The sequence below is a fragment of the Hemitrygon akajei genome, unplaced genomic scaffold (genome assembly GCF_048418815.1).
Source record: "Hemitrygon akajei unplaced genomic scaffold, sHemAka1.3 Scf000047, whole genome shotgun sequence".
In the NCBI taxonomy this organism is placed as follows: Eukaryota; Metazoa; Chordata; class Chondrichthyes; order Myliobatiformes; family Dasyatidae; genus Hemitrygon; species Hemitrygon akajei.
The window spans coordinates 3,721,005-3,744,743 of NW_027331933.1; the positions used below are offsets into that span (position 1 = coordinate 3,721,005).

Consider the following 23,739-nt stretch of genomic DNA (forward strand, 5'->3'; position numbering starts at 1 on the left):
ACTCCACCGGATAGCCTGAAGGATTCGGGCCGAGCGATCTGAGGCTCAGCCCGAAAGAAAAGTCAAAGCAGGACTTTCGAGATTGAGGAGGGGAGGGGAGGGTAACGGTGCTAGCCTCTTCCCGTAGTCACATTCCTCCCCCGTGGGAACCCCCACAGTTCTTGCTCCCTTGTTACGAGCCGCACTCTCCCACCCTCGGCTCCCGTCACTCCGGAAACACTCCGCTCTCTGTCCCCTCGCTCTCCCCTCTATCACCGCCCATCTCACCCTGGCTGGCGGCCATTTTGTGACGGTTACCATTGACAACCGCTCTCCCACCATTGTAGAATGGGGCACACCCTTTTCCTCACCTTCCGCTCACTTCCCTCCCTGTTTATTCAATCTCAACTCCTCAAACCTCCTCTCCTTCCCCTTGGTGCCCGATCTCACATCTCTCCATTTAACCTTCTGCCGACAGCCATTTTGTGACAGTGTCAGACCCTCCTTCCCACTTCCTCCACCACGAAGTGTGTCACTCCCTCACATTCAACATCTTGTCACCTTCCTTCCCATCCATTCACTCGCAAACCCCTTCCCTCCCTCTCCTCGCTCTCCTCTCCCCGCCACCTCGATGCTCTGCATCGTTTCCTGGTTGGTACTGCCATTTTGCGATGTCAATCTTCGCCTCTTCTCATCGCCCTCTCTCTCTCTCTGTTACCCAGTGAGTCACTCCCGTACTCACCGCGTCACTCCTGACACCCTCCCCTCTCTGGCCCCTTGCCCTTTCTCCCGCCATCCACCACAATTTGGTGAACATTTTCTGATGGGAAATTTCGCTCCCCCACCCAATCCCTTCTCCCCCGTCCGTTGAGTGAGTCACTCCCCTCTCCCTTGTTGAGACAATGAACTCCCCGACCCATCAGCCGTGACCGCGTCCCCGACCCCCGCTCCCTCTTTCTCCCAACTTTTGGAGAAAGTTTTAAGTAGCCCAACTTTTTGGTAGCTCGTCTTATTTGCGAAGGAAATGTCACCACCCATTCATCCCCCACTATTGAAAAAGTCACTCCCCCACACCCCCCATCCTGTCCAATCAGACCACTCCCTCCCGTCACATCACTTCCCCTCCCTTCCCGTACCGTCACTTCCTCTCCCTCCCTGTCCCATCAGTCCCGCTCCCTTCCTGTCGTTTCACTCCTCCTTACCTCGGCTTTATCTTTTCCATTTCGGCCACCAGTTTGTGACAGGAACTTCCGCCCCTCGTCTTTCCGTCCCCTATTGAGTCAGTGACTTCGCCACGCTCACCGTCTCATCAGTCTACTCCTCGTCCCATCACTCCTCTTCCTCCCAAACCCCTCACCCCTCCTCCCCAAAACCCACATGTATATGTGTATGTGTGAATATCTGAGATATATACATTAGTTTATTCAATTACAAAATTATTGGATTTTAAACACTTATACAACGCCCAAGACGATATAAAACACAAATTAAAATACTGTTATTACAATCAATAACACACTCGATCCCGGGATTCTATCCATGGACACCGTATGTTCCTTCACCATAGATTCTGATTGTGACAGTGGCCATTGTAAGTCAGTGTCTCACTCCATCCCTGGCGGCCACATTAACCAAGGATTCGCCCATTTTAAATCAGCGCGTCCCTCCCTCTCTTGTGCTCACTTCTACCAAAGCCGTCACTCCCTCCACGGCGGCCATTTCAAGTGAAGCGTCGGCCATTTGAAGTCAACGTGTCCTTCACTCCTTCTCTGCCGCTCACTTTAACCGAGGCGTCGCTCCCTCCTTGGTCCCGTTTCAACCCGGCCGAACGGGGTCTCCTTCAGTCACCACATCTCTCCCTCCTTGGTCCCGTTTCAACCCGGCCGAACGGGGTTTCCTTCAGTCACCACATCGCTCCCTCCTTGTCCCGTTTCAACCCGGCCGAACGGGGTCTCCTTCAGTCACCACATCTCTCCCTCCTTGGTCCCGTTTCAACCCGGCCGAACGGGGTCTCCTTCAGTCACCACATCGCTCCCTCCTTGGTCCCTTCTTTCCCGGTGCTCACCTTAAACAGGGTATCACTAACCATAAACTGTCCCGTCAGACAGTTTAAGCGAAACAACGGCCATTTTATGTCAGAACATCACTCTCTCCCATTAGATCATTTTACATCGACCCATTACCCCCTCTCTATTCTCAACGTGCCACTGTCTCCATTTGGGCCATTCGGTGCGTTTCTCTCTCCCTGTTGGCCATTGTAACAAAGGAATCGGGGACTATTTCAGGTCGGGCCGCCACTTCCTTTGGTTTGTCAGTGTGTTACTCCCGTCCTGGCGTCCATTTTCGTTCAGTGCATCCCTTTCTCCCTGAGACCATTTTCAATGATCGTGTCACCCCTTACCTGGTGACAATGTTATGTCGGCGCGGCACTCTCTCCCTGGTGATAACTTTATATTCTGGCTTTAATCCAGAATCATATTTTAATCAGCACATAACTACCTCCCCTCCCCTCTAACAGCACCGGTGATAATTTTCAATCAGTGAGTCATCCCCACCCTGTCGGTCATTTTAAGTCCGCCTGTCACTCCCACTCTCTTGTCAGTGTATCACTCCCTCCCTGCCGGCCATGAGAAACAAGGTGACCACGGCCATCTTAATTCCGCCTATCGCCCCCTCCCTGGCGCCCATTGTCACTCAGCCCATCACTTTCTTCCCGGAGACCATTTTCAGTCAACCTTTCACTCCCTCCCTAGTAACCATTCTAAATCCTTCTGTCGTTCCCTCCCTATTCACCATTTTCAATCAGGGGCCCCTCGCAGGACAGACACTCTCGACCACCCTCCACTCGATTGCGCAGACTGTTTATCACAAATAATAAATATATCGTAAACAATAGAGACCGATCCGACATCCTCATCTCCGGATCCTGTGCGTCATCACTCCGAGTGTCGTGGAGAGAGGAGGATACAGACGCCAGGAAACGTGTGCGGTAATATTCCCGGTGTCGATACAGAGACCCGACACCGTGCGCGGTAAAACTCTCGGTGTGGAGACAGAGATCGGGAACCGTGCCTGGCAAAATTCCCAGTTTGGGATATGGAAACTGGGAACCGTTCCCTGTATAACCTCCTGTGTGCTACGTGGACACCGGGAACAGGCGCAATAAATCTCCCGGCGTGGGGAAACAGAAACACCCCCCCCGCCACCCCTACCATCTTCAGGAAGGCGCGCAGAAGGTCCTTCAGTCCAATCGTATCCACCGTCTCCGCCTTACAAATTTGTCAACATCCTGGACCCTGGACTTCCCTTGTAACCCATCGGCGTTCTCGTCGTATTCCGTAAACGCTGCTCCGAGTTGTGTCAAATTCAGAATTTAGGTGTCCCCGCCAATTTCCAAGATCCCTTTACGTTGGAAATGAACTGTAACGGCTCCCATTGGTAGGCAGATGGTGGGAGTGAATGGGAAGGGCTGGGACTCATTGGGAGTGAATGGGAAGGGGTGGGGTCCATTGGGAAGGGCGATGAGAATGAATGGGAAGGGGTGGGGTCTATTGGGAGTGCAGACGGTGGGAATGAATGGGAATTGGTGGGGATTATTGGGAGTGTGGAAGGTGGGAGTGAATGAGAAGATGTGGAGTCTATTGGGAGTGTGGATGATGGGAGTGAATGGGAAGGGCTGTGGTCTATTCGGAGTGCGTACGATGTGAGTTTATGGGAAGGGTGGGGTCTATTGGGAGTGCAGATAGTGGGAGTGAATCGTAAGATGTGGTTCCTCATTGGCAGGCAAACAGTGGGAGTGAATGGGTAGGGGTGCGTCCCGTTAGGAATGCCGATGGATGGAGTGAATGGAAAGTGGTGGGGTCTATTGGGAGTGCGAATGGTGGGAATGACTGGGAAATGGTGGCCATTGATTGAGAGCGAAGCCTGTGTGAGTGTAAGGGAAGGGACGACATCCAGTTTGGAGTGCAGATGGCGAGAGAGGACAGCAGGGGTGGGGTTTAGTTTTTACAAAATTATCCTCATCTTCGATTTCATCCTGTGTTACTTCTCCACCGTAGAAGTCAAATGAGATTGTCAACAGCTAGCGTTTTCATATCCTCCTGTATTCCCCTGCCCGTTTTTGCCCGCTCCCACCTTCTGCAGCTTCATGCACCCTGTATCACTCCCCATCTCTCTGACCTCCCCGACATAGGTTCAACTCGTGTGTGCGATGGGGGATGTCTCTGTGCTACAATTCCAACCTGAACTCGGCTGATACATCTCACGCCACAGAGACAGTTTCCCTGTGGCTGCATACGAGAGGATAAGATTTGTCAAGGTGAAGGGAGCTTCCACCAGAGTGTGTGTTTGGACAGTGTGGAGGGTGATTCACTCTGTGTCTGACCCCGGGTGTGTGTGTTGGGAAAGTGAGGTGGGAGCTTCACTCGGTGTCTGACCATGGGAGTGTGTGTTTGGACAGTGTGGAGGGTGATTCACTCTGTGTCTGACCCTGGGAGTGTGTGATGGGACGGTGTGGAGGGAGATTCACTCTGTGTCTGACCCCGGGAGTGTGTGATGGGACGGTGTGGAGGGAGATTCACTCTGTGTCTGACCCCGGGAGTGTGTGTGTGATGGGACGGTGTGGAGGGAGATTCACTCTGTGTCTGACCCCGGGAGTGTTTGATTGGACGGTGCGGGTGGAGATTCACTCTGTGTCTGACCCCGGGAGTGTGTGACGGGACGGTGTGGAGGGAGATTCACTCTGTGTCTGACGCTGGGAGTGTGTGATGGGGCAGTGTGGAGGGAGCTTCACTCCGCGTTTAACGCTGGTATTCCATCCCCCAATCCTCTCGTACACTGGATTACGGTGGAATCATGTCTATTTCATCCATCTGCGGGGGGCAGGAGGGGGTCAGTTAGCCAGGAAGGGGGTTGGGTGGAGACGAGATCCTGGGCACCCAGACTCAGCCAGTCCGACCTCCCTCAGCCTGGAGCTGAGACGCTACTGTGTCAGTGTGAGGAGCTCCGACCCACTGTTGCAGTGCACAGGGTGCGGGGGGCAGCAGAAACCTCAAATAAAACTCAAGTCCGGCACCAGGACAGGAAGTTACAGCGGTTTATTGATTTCATCATGACAAATGTAAATTAAACAATGTGTGAGCTGCTGACGTGCGGGAATAAATAAGCTGCTCCCGACTCACTCACAGACACACACAATTAACTGACCGGCGACAACGAGTGACCGGTTGAATAATCAGTCCCGTTTCTCACCGTCACTCTGCAAAGGGGAAACGATGATGATAGAATCACACTTCAGGGCCGTGTTCGAGATCGCTGCAGATCCAGGGTCACTGCCGAGGGATTTGTCAATGTAACTTCATTACTCCTTGGAGTACTCCTTGGAGTTTAGAAGAATGAGGGGAGACCTGATAGAAACATTTCGAATGTTGAAAGGCATGGACAGAGTGAATGTGGCAAAGTTGTTTCCCATGGTGGGGAAGTCTAGTACGAGAGGACATGACTTAAGGATTGCAGGCCGCCCATTGAGAACAGAGATGCGAAAAAAAAATTAGCCAGAGGGTGGTAAATCTATGGAATTTATTGCCATGGGCGGCAGTGGAGGCCAAGTCATTTGGTGTATTTAAGGCAGAGATTGATAGGTATCTGAGTAGTCAGGGCATCAAAGTTTGTGGTGTGAAGGCGGGGGAATGGGACTAAAGGGGAAATTGGATCAGCTCATGACGAAATGCAGAGCAGACCCGATGGGCCGAATGGCCGACCTGCTCCTTTGTCTTATATCGGCCAGACTGCCGAATGCACCGTCCTCAGCAAAGGGAGCAAAAGGATTCTCTCCCGGGATAATCCCACCCCGGGACACCGGTGCCCCAAACTGAGTCCCGGCCCAAGGCTCTTCTTGTCTGTGCAATTCCCCGGGGTCTCACGTGGGGAATCTCGAACCTGCAATAGCTGGAAATACGTCACCGCGGGACCGCTTCCGATGTCACCGAGCTTGAGACCGGAGCCAGTTCTGTTAAAACCGTTGGGAATTAGCCCCGGCTTGTGGCCATTAAAGGTAAGGGTGGGTGTTAAAGGGGTGGGCGTGGAATCGGCCATAATGTCCCCATTCTGCGGACGGAGATGTTCACACAGCCACTGTCAGTCCGGATCTGGATTCCTGCAGAGATCTCAGTTCCTTCTTCCCGGTCCAGCTGAACCAATTCCCGCACAGCCTGAAATAGATGGAAGAATAAAGCTGAAATGCCCAGATTAATAATAGGGGACACGAGCGAATCTGCAGATGCTGGAAATAAATAAAAACACAAAATGCTGGCAGAACTCAGCAGGCCAGATGGCATCTATGGGAAACGCTCCTGATGAAGAAACGTCGTTACTACCTCCTCCCATAGGTGCTGTCTGGCCTGCTGAATTCTGCCAGCATTTTGTGTTTTTATTAATAACAGGGAACTGGGGTTAATGTTTCAACAACGAATTGTCACAGACAATTATCGCCAGAAAACCGTGGATCCGCAGATATTTTATCACATTGAACATTAACACAAACACTCACTCGATCTGCTCCAGACTCGGGAGGGTCAGTATGAGGCGGCGGAGAGCGGGGACAGATCGGTCTGTCAGCGTTTTTGATTCCAGGTGCAGCTCCGACAGTGATGGGTTTGTACTGAGAGCGGAGGCGAGATCCTCGGCACCAGAATCTGTGAGACAGACACTGATCAACCTGGAGATGAGAGAGAGTGAGGGTGAAGGACACAGAGAGACAGGAGATGGTACAAATCCCCAGTGTTTATAAGTAACACAATTACTGATCACATTAATGTTCAGTGTCAGACACCCAGTGACTGTAAACACAATCTCCCACAGTCTGGTACTTACCACAGTTTCTGTATTTTACACTCCGGGTTCCTCAGAGCCGCAGACACCAGTTTCACTCCTGAATCTCCCAGCTGGTTCCCCCCAAGGCTAAACACAAACAGACAATTTGATGAACAAAGTGATTCAAAACGTGTGTCTGGGGGAATTTCTCTCACTCGGATATTTCAGGAAACATTAAACCCTTCAGGAAATCACTGATCGGAGTTCCCATCACTGTCAATGTCCCTCACTGCCCAGCTCCAGGGGATTCACCGAATGTCAGTAATTTAGTCTGTCGGTGTGACCCTGTAAACTCCACATACTCTGTCTCATTCCCTGATGGTTAGAAAGGTTTTTCTGACGTGAGATGTTCGGGAAGGGTAGGGATGAAGGATGGGAGAAAGTCCCAAAAAGAGGAAGATTTGTAAATGGGGAAATGTCAATGAGAGACGGTGGAAGAGACAGAATCTGCAGGAGGATGGGTGATGAGGAAGAGAGATCCCACAGGAGGAAGGGGGACAAGGATGAGAGGTCCCATAGGAGGCAGGGGAATGGGGATGGGAAGTCCCACAGCAGTATATCGATGGGATAAGATAATCCAATAAGATGAGATGATCCAGAAATAGAATGCAAGGGAGGGGTGGGTCTGAACTGATGGTGATAATCACACACAGGGAATGGCAGGGGAGGACAATCTCACAATGGTAATTCTATTCTTCTCACTGGGACAGTCTGCTGACGGTCTCTTGTCCCTCACCGGGAAGGGGGTGTGAATCCCTGACCCACCTGCTGCAGTCAGTGTCGGTCTGGCTGTCAGTAACAGTGAGAAGGATCATTTTCAATGGACGTGTCACAGGCAGTGAGAAACACGGCCATTCCTGTGATTTACTACCATTAAACCAATGGCCATGTTCATTGATCTGATGAAGATTCTAAACATCCCTTCACAAGGAACTACAGAACCATCCCATCCTTGGGGAATTACTGACCGATCCCATGGGCATTTGTCACAATTCCTGAACAATCACTGTAGTCTGATTTACTACAGTTTAAAAAAAAATCCCTTTACATTGAAACAACACAATGGAACATTTTCACAGTTCAGAGTGAGAGATAAATCAAGTTACCCCAAATCCTGGCATTTGTGCAGCCCGGGTCCCAGCCGCTGGATTCCTTCACACTGAATGTTGCAGCCAGTCAGGTTGAGGTGTTTTATTGTATCACAGAGTCCGATGACATGAGACAGGACCGCGCAGTCAATCGGGGTCAGTGTCATTTCACTGAATGAAAGGGTTTCCACAGATCCCAATGCGGCCTGAGCCAGTCCACGATTCTGGGACTCAAACAGGTAGTACAATGTGTTCAGGAGGCTCCTTTTACCAGCTTCACTCCCTGTGTTTCCAATCTGGCGTTTCACCTCCTCCTTCACCCAGTCAATCACCCGGCAGGTTGTTTCATGAGGCAATGGACCCAGAAACTCCTCCAGACCCCGAGCTGTCATTGGGGAGGAGAGACCAGCAACAAAACGGAGAAATATTTCAAATCGCCCATCTGTTGTGTTGTGTGCTTCAGTGAGGAATTTCAGGAGATCCCCGGGATGTGGATTCAGGAATTGGGCGACTGCAGCTACAAACTCTTGGATGGTGAGGTGTGGGAAAGTGTACACCACGCTCTGGGCTGAATTCTCTCTCTCCAAAAGCTCCATCAGGAACCCGGACAGGAACTGGGAAGGCTGCAGATTGTAGTTGATCAAATCTCCATCTGTAAACACAATCTTCTTCTCAAACACCCCTCTGAAGGCCATCTGACCAACCCTGAGTAACACATCACGGGGTCTCTCAATCTCACGGCCGTGGTTTTTCAGGATGTTGTAAATATAGTAGGAGTACAGTTGGGTGATGGTCTTGGGAACTAGCTGTGGGTCCCTGACTCTTTGTGTGAAGAAGGGGCCCAGTGCCAGAGCGAGGATCCAGCAGTAGGAGGGGTTGTAGCTCATGGTGTACAGGATCTCGTTCTCCTTCACATATTTGAAAACAGCTGCTGCCACCGTCTGATCTTCAAAATGTCTGTTGAAATATTCTTTCCGTTCCTCACCAGAAAATCCCAAGATTTCAGCCCGGACACTGATCTCTGCCTTTTCCAATAAATGTAACGCAGTGGGGCGGGTGGTCACCAGCACTGAACACCCTGGGAGCAGCTTGTGCTGGATTAAACTGTACACAATGTCAGACACCTTGCACTTGAATTCCGGATCTGTGCAAGTGTACTGAGGTTCTGTGTCTCTCCGACTGTCAGAAAAATCAATTTTGTCATTGAATTCATCCAAACCATCGAATATAAACAGGAAACTCTCTGGATTCTTCCAGACCTCTCTCAGGAATTTCCCAACATAAGGATACTGATCCAGAATCAGTTCCCTCAGGTTTATTCTGCAGTTAATGGAGTTTAAATCCCGGAATTTGAAACTGAAGACAAATTGGAACTGTTGGTATATTTTCCCCGTGGCCCAGTCATAAACAATCTTTTGTACCATTGTTGTTTTCCCGATCCCCGGAACTCCAGCCACTGCTGCCGAACTCCCAGATTTGGATTTACTCCGGGAAAAGCAGCTCTGGAACAACTGATCCGTCCGGAGTTTCTCCAGCTCTCTGCGGAGATGTTTCTCTCTCCACTCCTCGTGGTCTCTGCCTCTTGCCAGCAGCTCATGTTCCACCAGTCTCCGATCTCGAACAGTAGAAATGACCGTGAGCTCAGCGTATCGATCAACCAGCTGGAAATCCTTCACCTTCTCCCTCATCAGGATCGTTTTCACTCTCAGTGTTTCAGTTTGTGCCCGCAGAGTCTCCTTGTGTTTCTGTTGAACATCTTTCATGGGAAAAGAAAACATAGTTACAATGTTAAATGGCTCAACTGTCGAAAAACTTTGTAACTGTATTCCAACATTCAGTGTTTGAGATTACATGAATTAATTCAATGAATCCATGGATATTAGGACATAAAGTAAAACTCTGTTCACAGACACCAGAACTGACAGCGATGGATGTCCCAGAAAATGTCCAGTCCTCATGTTCTGGTACTTGTGAAGGTGAATTTTCCCCTGATATCCTATTGCAATCTTGACTGAACTTCTGTTACAACAACATTTGACTATATTTAAAGCATTGTTTGCATCATTAGCAGACGATGAAAATAAAGGAACCGCAGAGACCGATGCAGCTTGGCATCAGAAGTGTCATAAGAGTTGCCAGACCGCGTTGAATACAACCTAAGACTGCTTTAGGAGCTCCAGCTCTAGACTTTGCCGACTGGGTTCACGGTCAAAGTCTTTCCTATGAGGCGTACAGTTGCAAGGCAGTGTAGGCTTGAGATCAACGTTTTCCAACGAGCCCCAACTGCCTGAAGCGACTGTTTGTCAGGTGGCAGTAACTCGCATTTGCCCTTTCTCCTATCGGAAGAACGCCTCTGCCAAGCTTAATAGCTAAGTCACACGTGAAGGCCAGGAGCTGGACATGATTGTCCGAGGCTATTTGAGTCACATGCCACTGGGAGCATTTAATGGGTCGTGGGAGCTCATCCCCGCTACCACCCCTGGGTATAACAATCTTAAGCAACCAAGCAGCTCTGTGTTATTGACAACAATAACTTGGCAAATTGGTTTATTATAGTCACATGTACCAAGGTACAATGAAAACTTTTATGCATGCGATCCAAATAGAAAATATCTTCACATTGGTGCAATAAGGTCCTACAAGGAAAAGCAGAACAGAATAGTGCAGGGAAACAGTGTTGCAATTGCCAAGAAAATTCAGTGTAGGAAGACAATAAGGTACTAGGCCAAATGACCTTTGTCAGGTCAGGGTTTTTTTGTTTTGTTTTTGAACTATACTCCTAAACTGTAGAATTCAAAATTTAAAATGACAGTACTGCACAAAATTCTGAGGCAGATATATATAACTAGGGAGACCAAGACGTTTTTATGGGTGATGCTTTCATTTCTGCTCACTGATGTGTACCCTTTATCAGAATTGCATATGCTTGTACGGAGTGGGGAATCCTGCTTGCGTTGATGAAAATATATCGTTAGAGGTAATTTGTGGATTTCAGAAAGGGTAAGATGAGGGAACACAACACAACAATCCTCACAGAAGGATCTGAAATGGAGAGTGTGGGCAATTTCAAATTCCTGGCTGTCAATATCTCCCAGTATCTAACCTGGACCCAACAAATCGATTCACCTACAAAGAAGGCACTACAGTGGCTATATTTCATCAGAAGTTTCCAAAATCACTGGAATATTTCTACAGTTCTAACTTGCAGAGCATTGTAACTGGCTGCATCACCGTCTGGTTCATGGGGACTACTGTTCAGGATCGGAGTAAGGTGCACACTCAACGATTCAGAACAACTTCTCCTCTGCCATCCAGTTTCCGAATGGACATTGAACCCATCGATAGTGACTCACTAATCTTTTTTTTTATTTCTATTTCTGCACAATTTATTAAATTTAATATTTTATAGAATCACACAGACATCCGTAGCTATATATGGTTTCTTTGGAAATAAGTTCCGTTATTTGAATTAATTGTTTTAACTCCACTGATGCAACAACAACTAATTTCCAATCATCCCTGTATAGCTGTGTCACGGTATAATTCGTTTGTTTTTTTCTCCGATTTGATATCTGATTTTTGTCTGTTTCAGGAACTTTGAGAGTGGATTTAACACCAGACAAAACCATAGTGGGTTCAGTGTATCACTCTGGAAAATGTCTCCATTTATTTTGGTCACTGTTGTTGTTCCGTTGTGGTTGTTAATAGGGCATTTATTGTACTTTATTAGATGTTGTAGAAATTTCACAAGTATCGGATGCATCTTATATAATATTGGAAACTCTTAACCATGTGAGAGACAGTTTTTGATAGACAATATAACATTGAAAGATTTCTACTCTCCCCAGTGCATGATAGATACATAATCTATTATCAGTTGCTCCTCACATCCGTTCATATACTAAGTGTATTCTTTCTGCTCTTCTGTAAGTATATTTTGGTTATCGAAGTGAGTGGTTATTAGTTACGAGATGCCCTATGTTACAATTTTATATATAAAATTGTCTTATTATTATTAAGAGCCAATAATAACATAGTAGGTAATCATTCAGTAGTCTTATAAATGCAGAATTAAAGCTGTCCTTGAGGCTGCTGGTACGGACCTTCAGCCTTTTATATCTTCTGCCCCATGGGAGTATGAAACAGAGAATGTTTGAGGTGGGTTAGGGTTCAGCAGCGAGTGCCAACTTGATCGAGTTCTTCCAGGAGGTGCCAAAGGTGATGGATGAAGTTACACATGGATATTGTCTGCTTGGATATTATTTGGGTGTTTGACAAGATCCCACATGGGAGGCACATACAAAATATTAACATGCTTGAGAAAGGCGTGAATTGTCCAGGCTGGAGGTGATCCACATTGGGAGAAATTTCTTTTACTGGCAGGTGGTGAATCTGTGAAATTATTGTCATAGACAGCTGAGGAAGACAAGTAATTGGGTATATTTAAAATGCAGGTCGATAGGTTCCTGATTAGGAACTGCATCAACGTCTGCTGGGAGAAGGCAGAATAATGGGGTAGAGAGGATTTGTTCAGCAAATTCACTGAGCCGATTGGCTTAATTTTACTCCTAGGTCTTAAGGTTTTAGGGAGCATCTGGAGTATTGTGTTCACTTCAGATTGTCCAGCTCTTGGAAGGATTGGAGAGGCTGCAGAACAGGTTCATCAGGATGTTGCCTGGATTTGGTGGCATGTGCTACAAGTGGAGGTTTGATAAACTTGGTTTGTTTACTCTGGTGGTATAATAGAGATCTGACTGAGGTGTACAAGTTTGAGAGATAAGAGTTTGGGTCGACAGCCTTTATTTTGTTTGTTTATTTTTACATAAGACTGGTGTCTAATACAAGAGGGCATTTGGTTAAGGTGAGATGGGGTAAATTTACAGCAATTGTCGGTAGGTTTTTTTTCACAGGGTGGTGGGTGCCTGGAATTTACTGCCTGGGTCGTGTCAGAGGCAACAATGTTATAGATGCTCCTAGATATACATGAATGTGCAGGAAATGCAAGGTTATGGTCAATAATATAAGAAAGGATACCAAAGTATGTTTTTCTTTCCCAGATATATAAAGAATAAAAAAAGGAGATATTGGACTGCTGAAAAATGATGTTGTAGTTGCAGTAACAGGTGAAAAGGAAATGCCAGGCAAACTCTGTGGAAGTCAATAGCAAATTGTATCTCTTCCTATAGATGCTGCCTGGCCTGCTGCGTTCCATCAGCATTTTGAGTGTGTTGCTTCAATTTCCAGCATCTGCAGATTTCCTCGTATCAGCAAATAATTAATGGTGAATTTTGATTCCCAGGTTTTGCCAAGTCCCATACTAAAATTTGAGATGTGAGTTGAACTGTGCATTTCATCACTCACCTATCAGTTGAGTGGGTAACTCAGATAATCCTTGGGCGATGTTCATGTATTCCTGTGGATCAGGACCTGTTTAAATATTTTAAAAAAACATCCATGGACACAGAGCTAAAATAATTAAAATAACTAAAATGCTTATTTCAATGTGTTCTTTGTGTTCAGTGCATGGTTTTAACATACCGAGCTCCTGTATTTCCCTCAGTATTCTGTCCAACTTCGGTAACTCAGTCCTCCATGTCACAAAGGATTCCCACATCGCCCTCCGGGCCCGGGAGCCTTTGCCCATCACCAAACTGAGGAAGAGTCTGGAACTATCTGTCCGGTTTCCCTTCTCTGTCAGTTCAGTGACTTTCTATAAAAGGAAAACAATGAATTTACTGTGGAGCAGACAGACAGACATGGAGAATGTGGAGGAAAATATCTGTTCATGGCCCCAGCAGCTTCAGAACATATGCAGTCACTGGGCTGCTGCCTCATCCTCTCTGGGTTCAGTCATTAACAGAGAAACAGTAACTGAAGGAAATTCTAAATCAATAGTGTGAAAGAACAAGGATTTACTGACACCCTGAAGTATATTCAATGTGATTAATTTACTTGTCCGTCAATGTGCAACATTACATCAAAAAGATGTGACAAGATGTGTATGGTGGGCATCACTGAATCGTGGCTGAAAGAAGATCCTAGTTGGGTGATTACATCCATGGATAAATATTGAATCGAAAGGATAAGCAGGTAGGTGAAAGTGTTGGGTTGACTCTGTTGTCATTAAAAATGAAAAGTCCCGAGAAAGAGGTGATATCAGATTGGACAACATAGATGTTAAGAGACTACGTAGGTAAAATGACCCTGATGGAAATTATATACAAGCCTGTTAACAGTAACCAGGATGTGAGCTACAAATTACAACGGGAGAAAGAAACGACATGTAAAAAGGTGAATGTGAAAATAGTCATGGGGAATTTCAATATGCAGGTAGCTTTGGAAAATCAGGTTGGTGCTGCATTCCAAGTGAGGGAATCTATAGAATGCCTTTTGAGAGAAGCCTATGGTTGATCCCACTATAGGAAAAGTGTATCTGGATTCGGTGTTCTGTAATACACCAGATTTGACTGGGGAGCTTCAGGTAAATAAACCCTGAAGAGGCAGTGATCAGAAAAGAGCAGAACTCACACTGCAGTTTGAGAGGGAGAACGTAAACTTAGATATATCAGTGTGACTGTATCTGTGTAAAGGAATTACAGAGGCATGAGAGAGGAGCTGAGCAAATAAAAACTCGAAAGTGACACTAATAGGGACAATGGCAAAGCAGGAATGGCAAGTTTCTCGGAGCAATTCAGAAAGTGCAGGACAAATGATCACAAAGATGAAGAATTATTCTAAAGGGAGGATGATCAACCGTGGCTGACGAGGTAGTCAAAGCAGCACAAAAGCAAGGGAGAGGACACGGAGTATTACAAAATATAGTAGAAAGCTGGAGGACTGGGATGTTTTTACAAACCAATAGAAAACAATCAAAGAGCCGTATGTAGAGAAAATATGGAATATGAAGGTAGGATCGCTAATAATGTAAAATAGTTTACCAAAATATCCGTCTGATATATGAAGAGTGAAAGAGAGGAATTGGGCCGCTGTTAAATGACAGTGGAGAGGTACTGTCAGTGGACAAGGAAATGTCGGAAGTTATTTTGCGTCAGTCATCACTGTAAAAACACTAGAACGTGCCAGATAGTTGAGAATGTCAGGTGGCAGTAGTGAGTGTGTTTGCAGTTATTGAAGTGAAGGCGTTCGGGAAGCTGAACGTTCTGAAGATAGGGAAGTCCAGATCAACTGCACCCGATTGCTTCTGAAAGAGGAGGCTGAAGTGATTGTGGAGACATTAGTAGTGATCGCTCAAGAATCACTAGATTTAGGGATATGGCCCAGGATCAGGTCATTGGGACTAGGCAGAAAAAAAATGGTTCGGCACAGCCAAGAAGGGCCAAAAGGCCTGTTTCTGTGCTGTAATGTTCTATGGTTCTATTTTGGAATGGTTCCGGAAGACCGACCATTTTAAACTGTAGGCCAGTTAGTCTGATCAGCGTTTGGGAAGATGTCAGCAGCCCATAATTGAGGATAATGTTTCGGGGTATTTGGAAGTACATGATAAAAAAGGACAAAATCCATGGAAGGGAATCTTGCCTGACAGACCTGTTGGAATGTTAGCATTCATTTCGAGAGCATTAGAATATAAGAACAAGCACAGGCTAGACCGCACTTGCATATTGTGAACGGTTCTAGTCCCCTGATCAGAGAAAGTATGTGATGGCATTGTGGAAAGACAAGAGAGGAATCAAAACTAACAGAAACAGTGATATTAAACCTGATTTTGATGGGAATGATTCCTGGATGCACCTGTACTGGCTGGAGTGTGGAAGGATGAGGGGGAATCTAATTGTAACCTGTGGAATATTGAAAGGCATTGAGAGGATGTGGAGATGATGTTTCAATGTGGGGGAATCTTGAACCAGACGGAACAGCCTCAGAATAGAGGGACATCCATTTGGAACAGAGGTGAGGAGATTGTTTAGCCGAAGAGTAGTGAATCTGTAGAATTCATTGGCACTGACAGCTGCGGAGACCAGGTCATTGGGCATATTTAAATCAGAGGTTGGTACCTTCTTGACTAGTCAGGTCAGCAAAGTTCGCTGGGAGAATGCAGGAGAATGGAGTGGAGAGGGATAGTAAATCACCTATGATGTAATGGTGGAGCAGAATCGACGGGCCTAATGACCTATTTGTGCTTCGATGCCTTATGGTCTTATGATGTGTAAAGACAGCCGAGCATTAAGGAATGTCAGTGCGGCCGTCTTATGATGGAGATTGTAACTGCCTGGCAATCATGCTGTAAATGGTGATCACTTCCTGAATGCAGGCATGGGCTTCCCGATTAACTGAGGAATTATGAGTTAAACACTGAATAGTCTTCACGCAACATACACCTATGATGGAATTAAGGTAATCGAGGATGCAACTGAGGATGGATGAGCTTAGGACATTACTCTGAGAAATAAGAGCAATGATGTCCTGAGTTTGAATGATTGATCTCCCAGAACAGTTACCAGTAGGGAATTGGAAAGATTTCCCATAACACGAATAATGGACAATAATTATGGAATAAATCATCATAATTCCCTGATGGTCCACTGCACTGTAAAATTATCCCTCAGTTTCACAGCTACCAGGTCTGAGGAACTGCAGTTGTGAAACATTTATAGGTTTACCAATAAAACAGACGTCTTCAGATGATGAATTTACAGATGAGCACACACCTTTACAAATTACTCCTCTTGCCTTTAGATAATGCCTGTCTGATTCATTGCATACAGCACCAATGAATCCCAACGAGAACGGAGTCACTCCCGGGTATAACACACTTGATTTTCGAATACCACTCATCGCTGAATAGTTCAGATCTAGGACAAGATAATCACTGCTTGAGAGCTGCAAGAAGAGAGCACTGAAATGGTGTGTCCCTGTCTCCCATTAGTCAGATATTCAGCAAGTTATCAGATTTCCTTTTTGATTTCCCCCCTTCCCTTTCATGTCAACCTATTGATCTTCTTCATTTTTAAGACAACCTGTTGATTTTTAGGATCATGAGATATCAGCAAGTCAGCAGATTTATTTTATGTTTATAACATATAACCATATAAGAACTACAACAAGGAAACAGGCCACCTTGGCCCTTCTAGTCCGTGCCGAACACTTACTCTCACCTAGTCCCACCTACATGCACTCGCCCCATAACCCTCCATTCCTTTCCTGTCCATATACATATCCTTTTTTTTTAAATGACAATATCGAACCTGCCTCTACCACTTCTACTCGAAGCTCGTTCCACACAGCTACCACTCTCTGAGTAAAGAAGTTCCCCCTCATGTTAACACTAAACTTTTGCCCCCTATCTCTCAACTCATGTCCTCTTGTTTGAATCTCCCCTACACTCAATGGAAAAAAAGCTTATCCACCTCAACTCTATCTATCCCCCTCTTAATTTTAAATACCTCTATCAAGTCCCCCATCAACCTTCTATGCTCCAAAGAATAAAGACCTAACTTGTTCAGCCTTTCCCTGTAACTTAGGTGCTGAAACCCAGGTAACATTCTCGTGAATCTTCTCTGTCCTCTCTATTTTGTTGACATCTTTCCTATAATTTGGTGACCAGAACTGTACACTATGTGCCAAATTTGGCCTTACCAATGCTTCGTACAATTTTAACATTACATCCCAACTCCTATACTCAATTCTCTGATTTATAAAAGGCCTGCATACCAAATGCTTTCGTCACCACCCTATCCACATGAGATTCCACCTTCAGGGGATTATGCACCATTGTTACTAGATCACTCTCTGTTCTACTACATTCCTCAATGAGCTACCATTTACCATGTATGTCCTGTTTTGATTAGTTCTACCAAAATGTAGCACCTCACACTTATCAGCATTAAACTCCATCTGCCATCTTTCAGCCCACTCTTCTAACTGGCCTAAATCTCTCTGTAAACTTTGAAAACCTACTTCATGGTCCACAATGCCACCTATCTTAATATCATCTGCATACTTACTAATCCAATTTACCACCCTAACCTCCAGATCATTAAAGTATATGACAAACAACATTGGACAAGACAATCACTGTTTGTGAGCTCCAAGGAGAGTGACCTGAAATGGTGTGTCCCTGTCTCTCATTAGTCAGATATTCAGCAAGTTATCAGATTTCTTTTTTGTTTTGTCCCTTCCCTTTCAGGAAAACCTATTGATCTTCTTCATTTTTAGGACAAACTTTTGATTTTTGGGATCATGAGATATCAGCTTTGTGCGTGATCTTCCACGTCTAACCAGTCGTAGAGATTTTTGAGGAAGTTACAAGGAAAGTTGATGAAGGCAAGGCTGTGGATATTGCCTACATGGACTTCAGCACGGTATTTGACAAGGTCCCGTATAGGATGTTAGTCAAGAAGATTCAGTTGCTCAGCATTCGAGATATGGTAGTAAACTGGATTGGGCACTAACTTTTTGGAGGAATCCAGAGTGTGGCTATAGACTGTTGCATTTCTGATTGGCGCCTTTAACTCATGCAGTGTCACTGGGATCAGTGCTGTGCCCATTGTTGTTTGTCGTCTATATCAATGATCTGGATGAAATTATAGTTAAATGGATCAGCAAATTTGCGGATGACACCAACATTGGAAAGGTGCCGTGGACAAAGAGGAAGAGCTTGCAATGAGATCTAGGCCAACTGGAGAATGGGCTTATAAGGGGCCAATGCAATTTGATGCAGACAAGTGCAAGATGTTGCATTTTGGAAGGACCAAGCAGGGCAGATCTTACACAGTGACTGTAAAGTGTGGTAGAACAAAGTGATCTGGGAATACATGTCTCTAAGTCATTGAAAGTGGCGGCAAGTGTGCACAAGTTGTGGATCTGAAAGAATGTTTCTTAGCATATTAACCTTTATAAATGAAAATATCGTGTACAGTAGATGGGCTATGATGTTGCATAAGACGTTGGTAAGGCCTAATTTTGATATGATGTGCAGTTATGCTCACCTGCCTACAGGACAGATGGAAATAAGTTTGAAAGAGTACACAAAAAAAATTACACAGACCTTCTAACCCCTTATTCTACTTGAGGCTCCTGGCTGTCCTACCATCTAAATTTAAGTTCAGGGGTGACTGCGCCTTTGCTGTTGTAGCCCCTAGACTGTGGAACATTCCCCTCCCTGTCAAATCTGCCCACTTCATTGACTCTTTTAAGTCCAGGCTCAAAACTTACCTTCATTCACTAGCATTTGAATCTTCCTGATGTGGCTGATTTTTGGCCTGTGCCTAGGCTCGTGTATTGTTTATTTTGTGACTGTAAGCTGAGTGCCTTGTTGTTTATATCTGTGTTTCTTGTATTTGTGATGTTATCTACCTGTTATGGTTCATACAACACTTTGATCAGCATGGGTTGCTTTTCAATGTGCTTTATTAGTAAATTTGACTTGACTGACTTGACAAGGATGTTGCCGGGACTAGAAGACCTAAGTAATAAGAAAAAAGTGAACGGGTTAGGACTTTATTCACTGGAACGGGGAAGACTGAGGAGAGATTTGACAGAAGTGTACACAATTACATGGGGTATAGACAGGATAAATGCAAGCAACATTTTGCACTGAGGTGAAGAGGTACTACAACAAGAGGTTATCAGTAAAGGGTGAAACGTGAAAAGTTCAAGCGGTACAAATGTTAAACTTGTTGACTCAGAGGGTGCTAAGAGTGTGAAACTAGCTAGCGGCGCAAGCAGTACAACTGATTAAGAGAAGTCTGGATAGATACATGCGTAATGAGGGTATAGAGCGTCAGGGCCCAGTGCAGGTCAACGGGAATAGGTATTTCAAGGAGTCCGGTATGGAATAGATGCGCCAAAAGGACTGTTTCTGTGCTATACCTTTCTATGACTATGACGAGTCTGCCACACATTGTTTGGGTAGTCACGGAGCCAAGACCAGCTGTGGTTAGCAGGTTTCCCTCTGTTAAGTACCGCTGTGAAGCAGTGTGGCCCAATTTACAATCTGAGAGTTTAATATTCATCCTGGATTAATGAGCTGAGATGAATCTGCCCGACGGTTCAGACAAGATATGAAATTAGTTTTAGACTGAATGCCTGTTCAAACTCCAGATATGCGCCACTGCTCTTATTTCACACTGATAAATACAGCAGGTGTGAGAGGAAAAGGTGACACTGAACCTGTAGTTCCCAGTGCTCCCCACCTTAACAGCTGAAACCAGATCTGCTGGAAACAAGTCAGAGATCAAAGTCTCCATTCCCATGTAGATCTCCTAGAACGTGCAGGAGATTAATTTTGGTCACTATACACTATACAGTTCTGTGACAATACACACACTACACTCACCTCATTTTCTTCTCTACTGAAATGTCCCTCCTTTGTCAACATCCAACCAAGTTTTTCAACCTTTTCTTCAATCGCTTGTTGAAGTCTGTCTCTGTAGAACTTTGTCAGTTGGTACAGTTGATATTCCTCCTCCTGTGCCAGGAGGTCAGAGATTGTAAACTCTGGCTCTGTGAATATAAAAAGGAAAATGTAGTCTTGAACTCCGATATCGCTTGTCTCCACCGCTCTCACCTAACTCAACAAAAAAAGTGCCTTGAGCCTGACTACAGACACAAACAATGGATTAATTCCCCCATCTCCAAACACTGGCCTTAAAATCTACCCATCAATGTCTAGGCATTACGTAATAGAAGGAACACATTTAATGCAAACCAGTCCATCCCCCAACCCACCCGCTCACCTATTTCAGTTTTGGATAGGCAATAAATGTCGGGACTGTCGGTAATATTCACTTCCCAGAGATACTCTCTCCATCCTGGCGAACACATTTCCCTGGTTTCACAAGCCGGAAATACCCTCCTCTTATTGGCAGCTGCATTTCCTCCAATACACATCCTAGAAATCCTCAGAGCAAGTAGTACATTTATTGTAGTGGGATAACGGGTGCACCACTACACCACATGCATCATGCCCACTCATTTCCCTTCTCCTCTGACCAACCCTCCAACAAAGCCTCACCTTTACCCTCCTCCCTGCAATATTCTGCAAACCCATTACCCTCATATTTCACTTACCAGCTCCTTGTTGGGGACTTGACAATTCCGTGTTTAATGAGCTTCCAAGCCAACAGGCAGTCACCTCACTTGTGCTGGTTCCAGGGTTCTGCTCAATGTCTCCGTCGTCACTGTCTCTGGGCTGACAGACAGTCGCCTCACTTGTGCTGGTGACTCTGACGTCACTGTCTCTGGGCTGAATTTGCTCCTCCTCTGCGGCCGGACTGCTTTCCATTGGGACATCGCTCTCAATCTGACCCTGCTTTGGTACCTTGCTTCCCGTGTCCAGATCATCTTCCCTCGATGATCCCCCTGGTAAAAACCTCTTCAGTCCTTTCACTACTCGATTCAATTTCCTACCTGAAATAAGTGATGAATTGCAGGTTATACGAGTATGATTTAGAGCTGAACAAAACTGATTCAGACGGCAATTGAGCCGAGACTCTGTCTGACCGGATTTGGAGTGGAACTGTGCTGGGTAATGTGAACCGTACATCCTGCCAGGTGACCATCCCGATAACCCGGTGACTGGACATATTCACTCCCAATAAAATAACAGGATAGACACAGTAATACTGATCACTGAATTCACATCAGTTGAACACGTGGATGTCCACTGGATCTTAATGCAACAGTGTCCGCTGATACCGGGAAATATCACCACGATTATCTTCCACAAGCTAAAATCTCCCTGGGTCACTTACTGTCCAGTAGTCTGTGTCACACACGGACCAGCGACGGGATTACAAATGGTCCAGTCTGCCGGATCACGCATTCTCCAATCGTTTTGTAACACGATGTCCAGTCCCCTTGGTCACAGACTGACCATTCCCTTGAGACGCACATCGTCCGGTACTCTGGGTCGCAGGCTGACCATTACCTGAAGTTCTAAGCTGACAACTGCCCTGGTTCCCTTCTTATCCCCTGCCTGATGATCGTCATGTAACAACTATGCAAGTTATTGGCAAATTCTCGCTTAGAGATCTTTGCGTGTAGTTGCAGTTACTAATCTATAGCATATATGTCAAACTCAAGGCCCGCGGGCCAAATCCGGCCCGCGGTGGAATTATCTTTGGTCCGCGAGATAATATCTAATTACTATTAAAGCTGGCCCCAGTAATCGAAGCGCCTATGGCGTATGATATGGCTAATGCTGAGTTTATTCAGGTACCAGGTTTTCAGGGATTTTAGTGTTTATTCGGCAGTCTTGCTCGGCAGTCTTCTTCATAAGAAACGGAATTTGTAAAGTGAAACACTTTGTAGTTGTAGCAGAGACTGAGACACATGAGAGCAGGCTGAAAAAACGGAGGCAACGAAAGCTGCATTCGCACGCGTCCGACTGATCCGGCCCGCATGAAGCTGCATTTTGCTCAATCCGGCCCGTGACCTAAAATGAGTTTGACACCCCTGATCTATAGGATGGTGGAGATTAAGCTGGAAAGTGTGCAGTGGAGAATGACCACGAAGGTACTGGACTAGAGTGTTGTTTTTTGTGTTATATGGTTCGGCTGGGACAGTTTGCCCTGAAGCATGGGAGCTTGAAGGGTGACCTTACACACACACATACAATAATCAGGGGCGCAGATAGGGTAAATGGTCACAGTCTTTTTCCCGGGGTAGGAGAGTCTGAGATTTGATGGCAGAGATTTAAAAGGGACCAAAGGTGCATTTTTCACCTGGTGGCTGATGGGTATAAATTACCTGCATCCAGAGGAGGCCGCAAACACAAATGAAATTACAAAACTGAGAGCATGCGGGCGGGAAAAAAGGATAGAAGAATCTTACACGGGAAATTTGGGAAATGCTGCAGGAAAACGGGGAAGCTCAGACATTTAGATCAGCATGAATTAGATGGGCAGAAGGAACCGTTTCTAGGCTGTAACATCATTTTATTCCACCTGGAATCACAGATCTGAGCACAATCACAATGTCTGAGGCCACAAACCAGGCACGCCCAGGATCCTCTTCAGTTTGCGTATAAGGAGAAGGTGGGAGTGGAGGATGCTATCACGTATTTGCTGCACAAATCACTCTCTCGCCTAGAGGGGGTCAGTTGTGCTGTGAGGATTACATTCCTTGACTTCTCTAGTGCCTTTAACACCATCCAGCCCAAGATCTTAAGGTACAAACTAACGGAGATGGGAGTAGACTCTCACATGGTGGATTGGATAGTGGACTACTTGACAGATAGACCTCAGTATGTGCGGTTGGGAGACTGCAGGTCTGACACGGTGGTCAGCAGCACAGGGGCGCCGCAGGGAACCGTACTCTCTCCGGTCCTGTTCACCCTGTACACATCAGACTTCCAATATAACTCGGAGTCCTGCCATGTGCAGAAGTTCGCTGATGACACGGCCATAGTGGGGTGTGTCAGGAATGGACAGGAGGAGGAGTATAGGAAACTGATACAGGACTTTGTGATATGGTGCAACTCAAACTACCTGCGTCTCAATATCACCAAGGAGATGGTGGTGGACTTTAGGAGATCTAGTCCTCATATGGAGCCAGTGATCATTAATGGAGAATGTGTGGAGCAGGTTAAGACCTACAAGTACCTGGGAGTACAGTTAGACGAGAAGCTAGACTGGACTGCCAACACAGAAGCCTTGTGCAGGAAGGCACAGAGTCGATTGTACTTCCTAAGAAGGTTGGCGTCATTCAATGTCTGTAGTGAGATGCTGAAGATGTTCTATAGGTCAGTTGTGGAGAGCGCCCTCTTCTTTGTGGTGGCGTGTTGGGGAGGAAGCATTAAGAAGAGGGACGCCTCATGTCTTAATAAGCTGGTAAGGAAGGC

At 46.0% G+C, this 23,739-nt stretch overlaps 1 protein-coding gene across 1 annotated transcript in view; it reads right to left on the reverse strand.

Moving 5' to 3' along the window:
* Window positions 1-5,075: 5,075 nt before the first annotated feature.
* The window catches only part of LOC140720815 (NACHT, LRR and PYD domains-containing protein 3-like), a 32,787-nt gene continuing 14,123 nt past the window's right edge, over window positions 5,076-23,739 (reverse strand). Inside the window, exons 2-10 of the mRNA XM_073035657.1 lie at window positions 20,967-21,305; window positions 20,233-20,399; window positions 13,476-13,647; window positions 13,299-13,364; window positions 9,450-9,693; window positions 7,956-9,116; window positions 6,855-6,936; window positions 6,527-6,675; window positions 5,076-6,188 (exon numbers count right to left, since the gene is read on the reverse strand). Coding sequence (XP_072891758.1) covers window positions 6,101-6,188; window positions 6,527-6,675; window positions 6,855-6,936; window positions 7,956-9,116; window positions 9,450-9,693; window positions 13,299-13,364; window positions 13,476-13,647; window positions 20,233-20,399; window positions 20,967-21,305 — 2,468 coding nt within the window. The 3' untranslated portion in view covers window positions 5,076-6,100. The remainder of the gene's footprint in view (window positions 6,189-6,526; window positions 6,676-6,854; window positions 6,937-7,955; window positions 9,117-9,449; window positions 9,694-13,298; window positions 13,365-13,475; window positions 13,648-20,232; window positions 20,400-20,966; window positions 21,306-23,739) is intronic.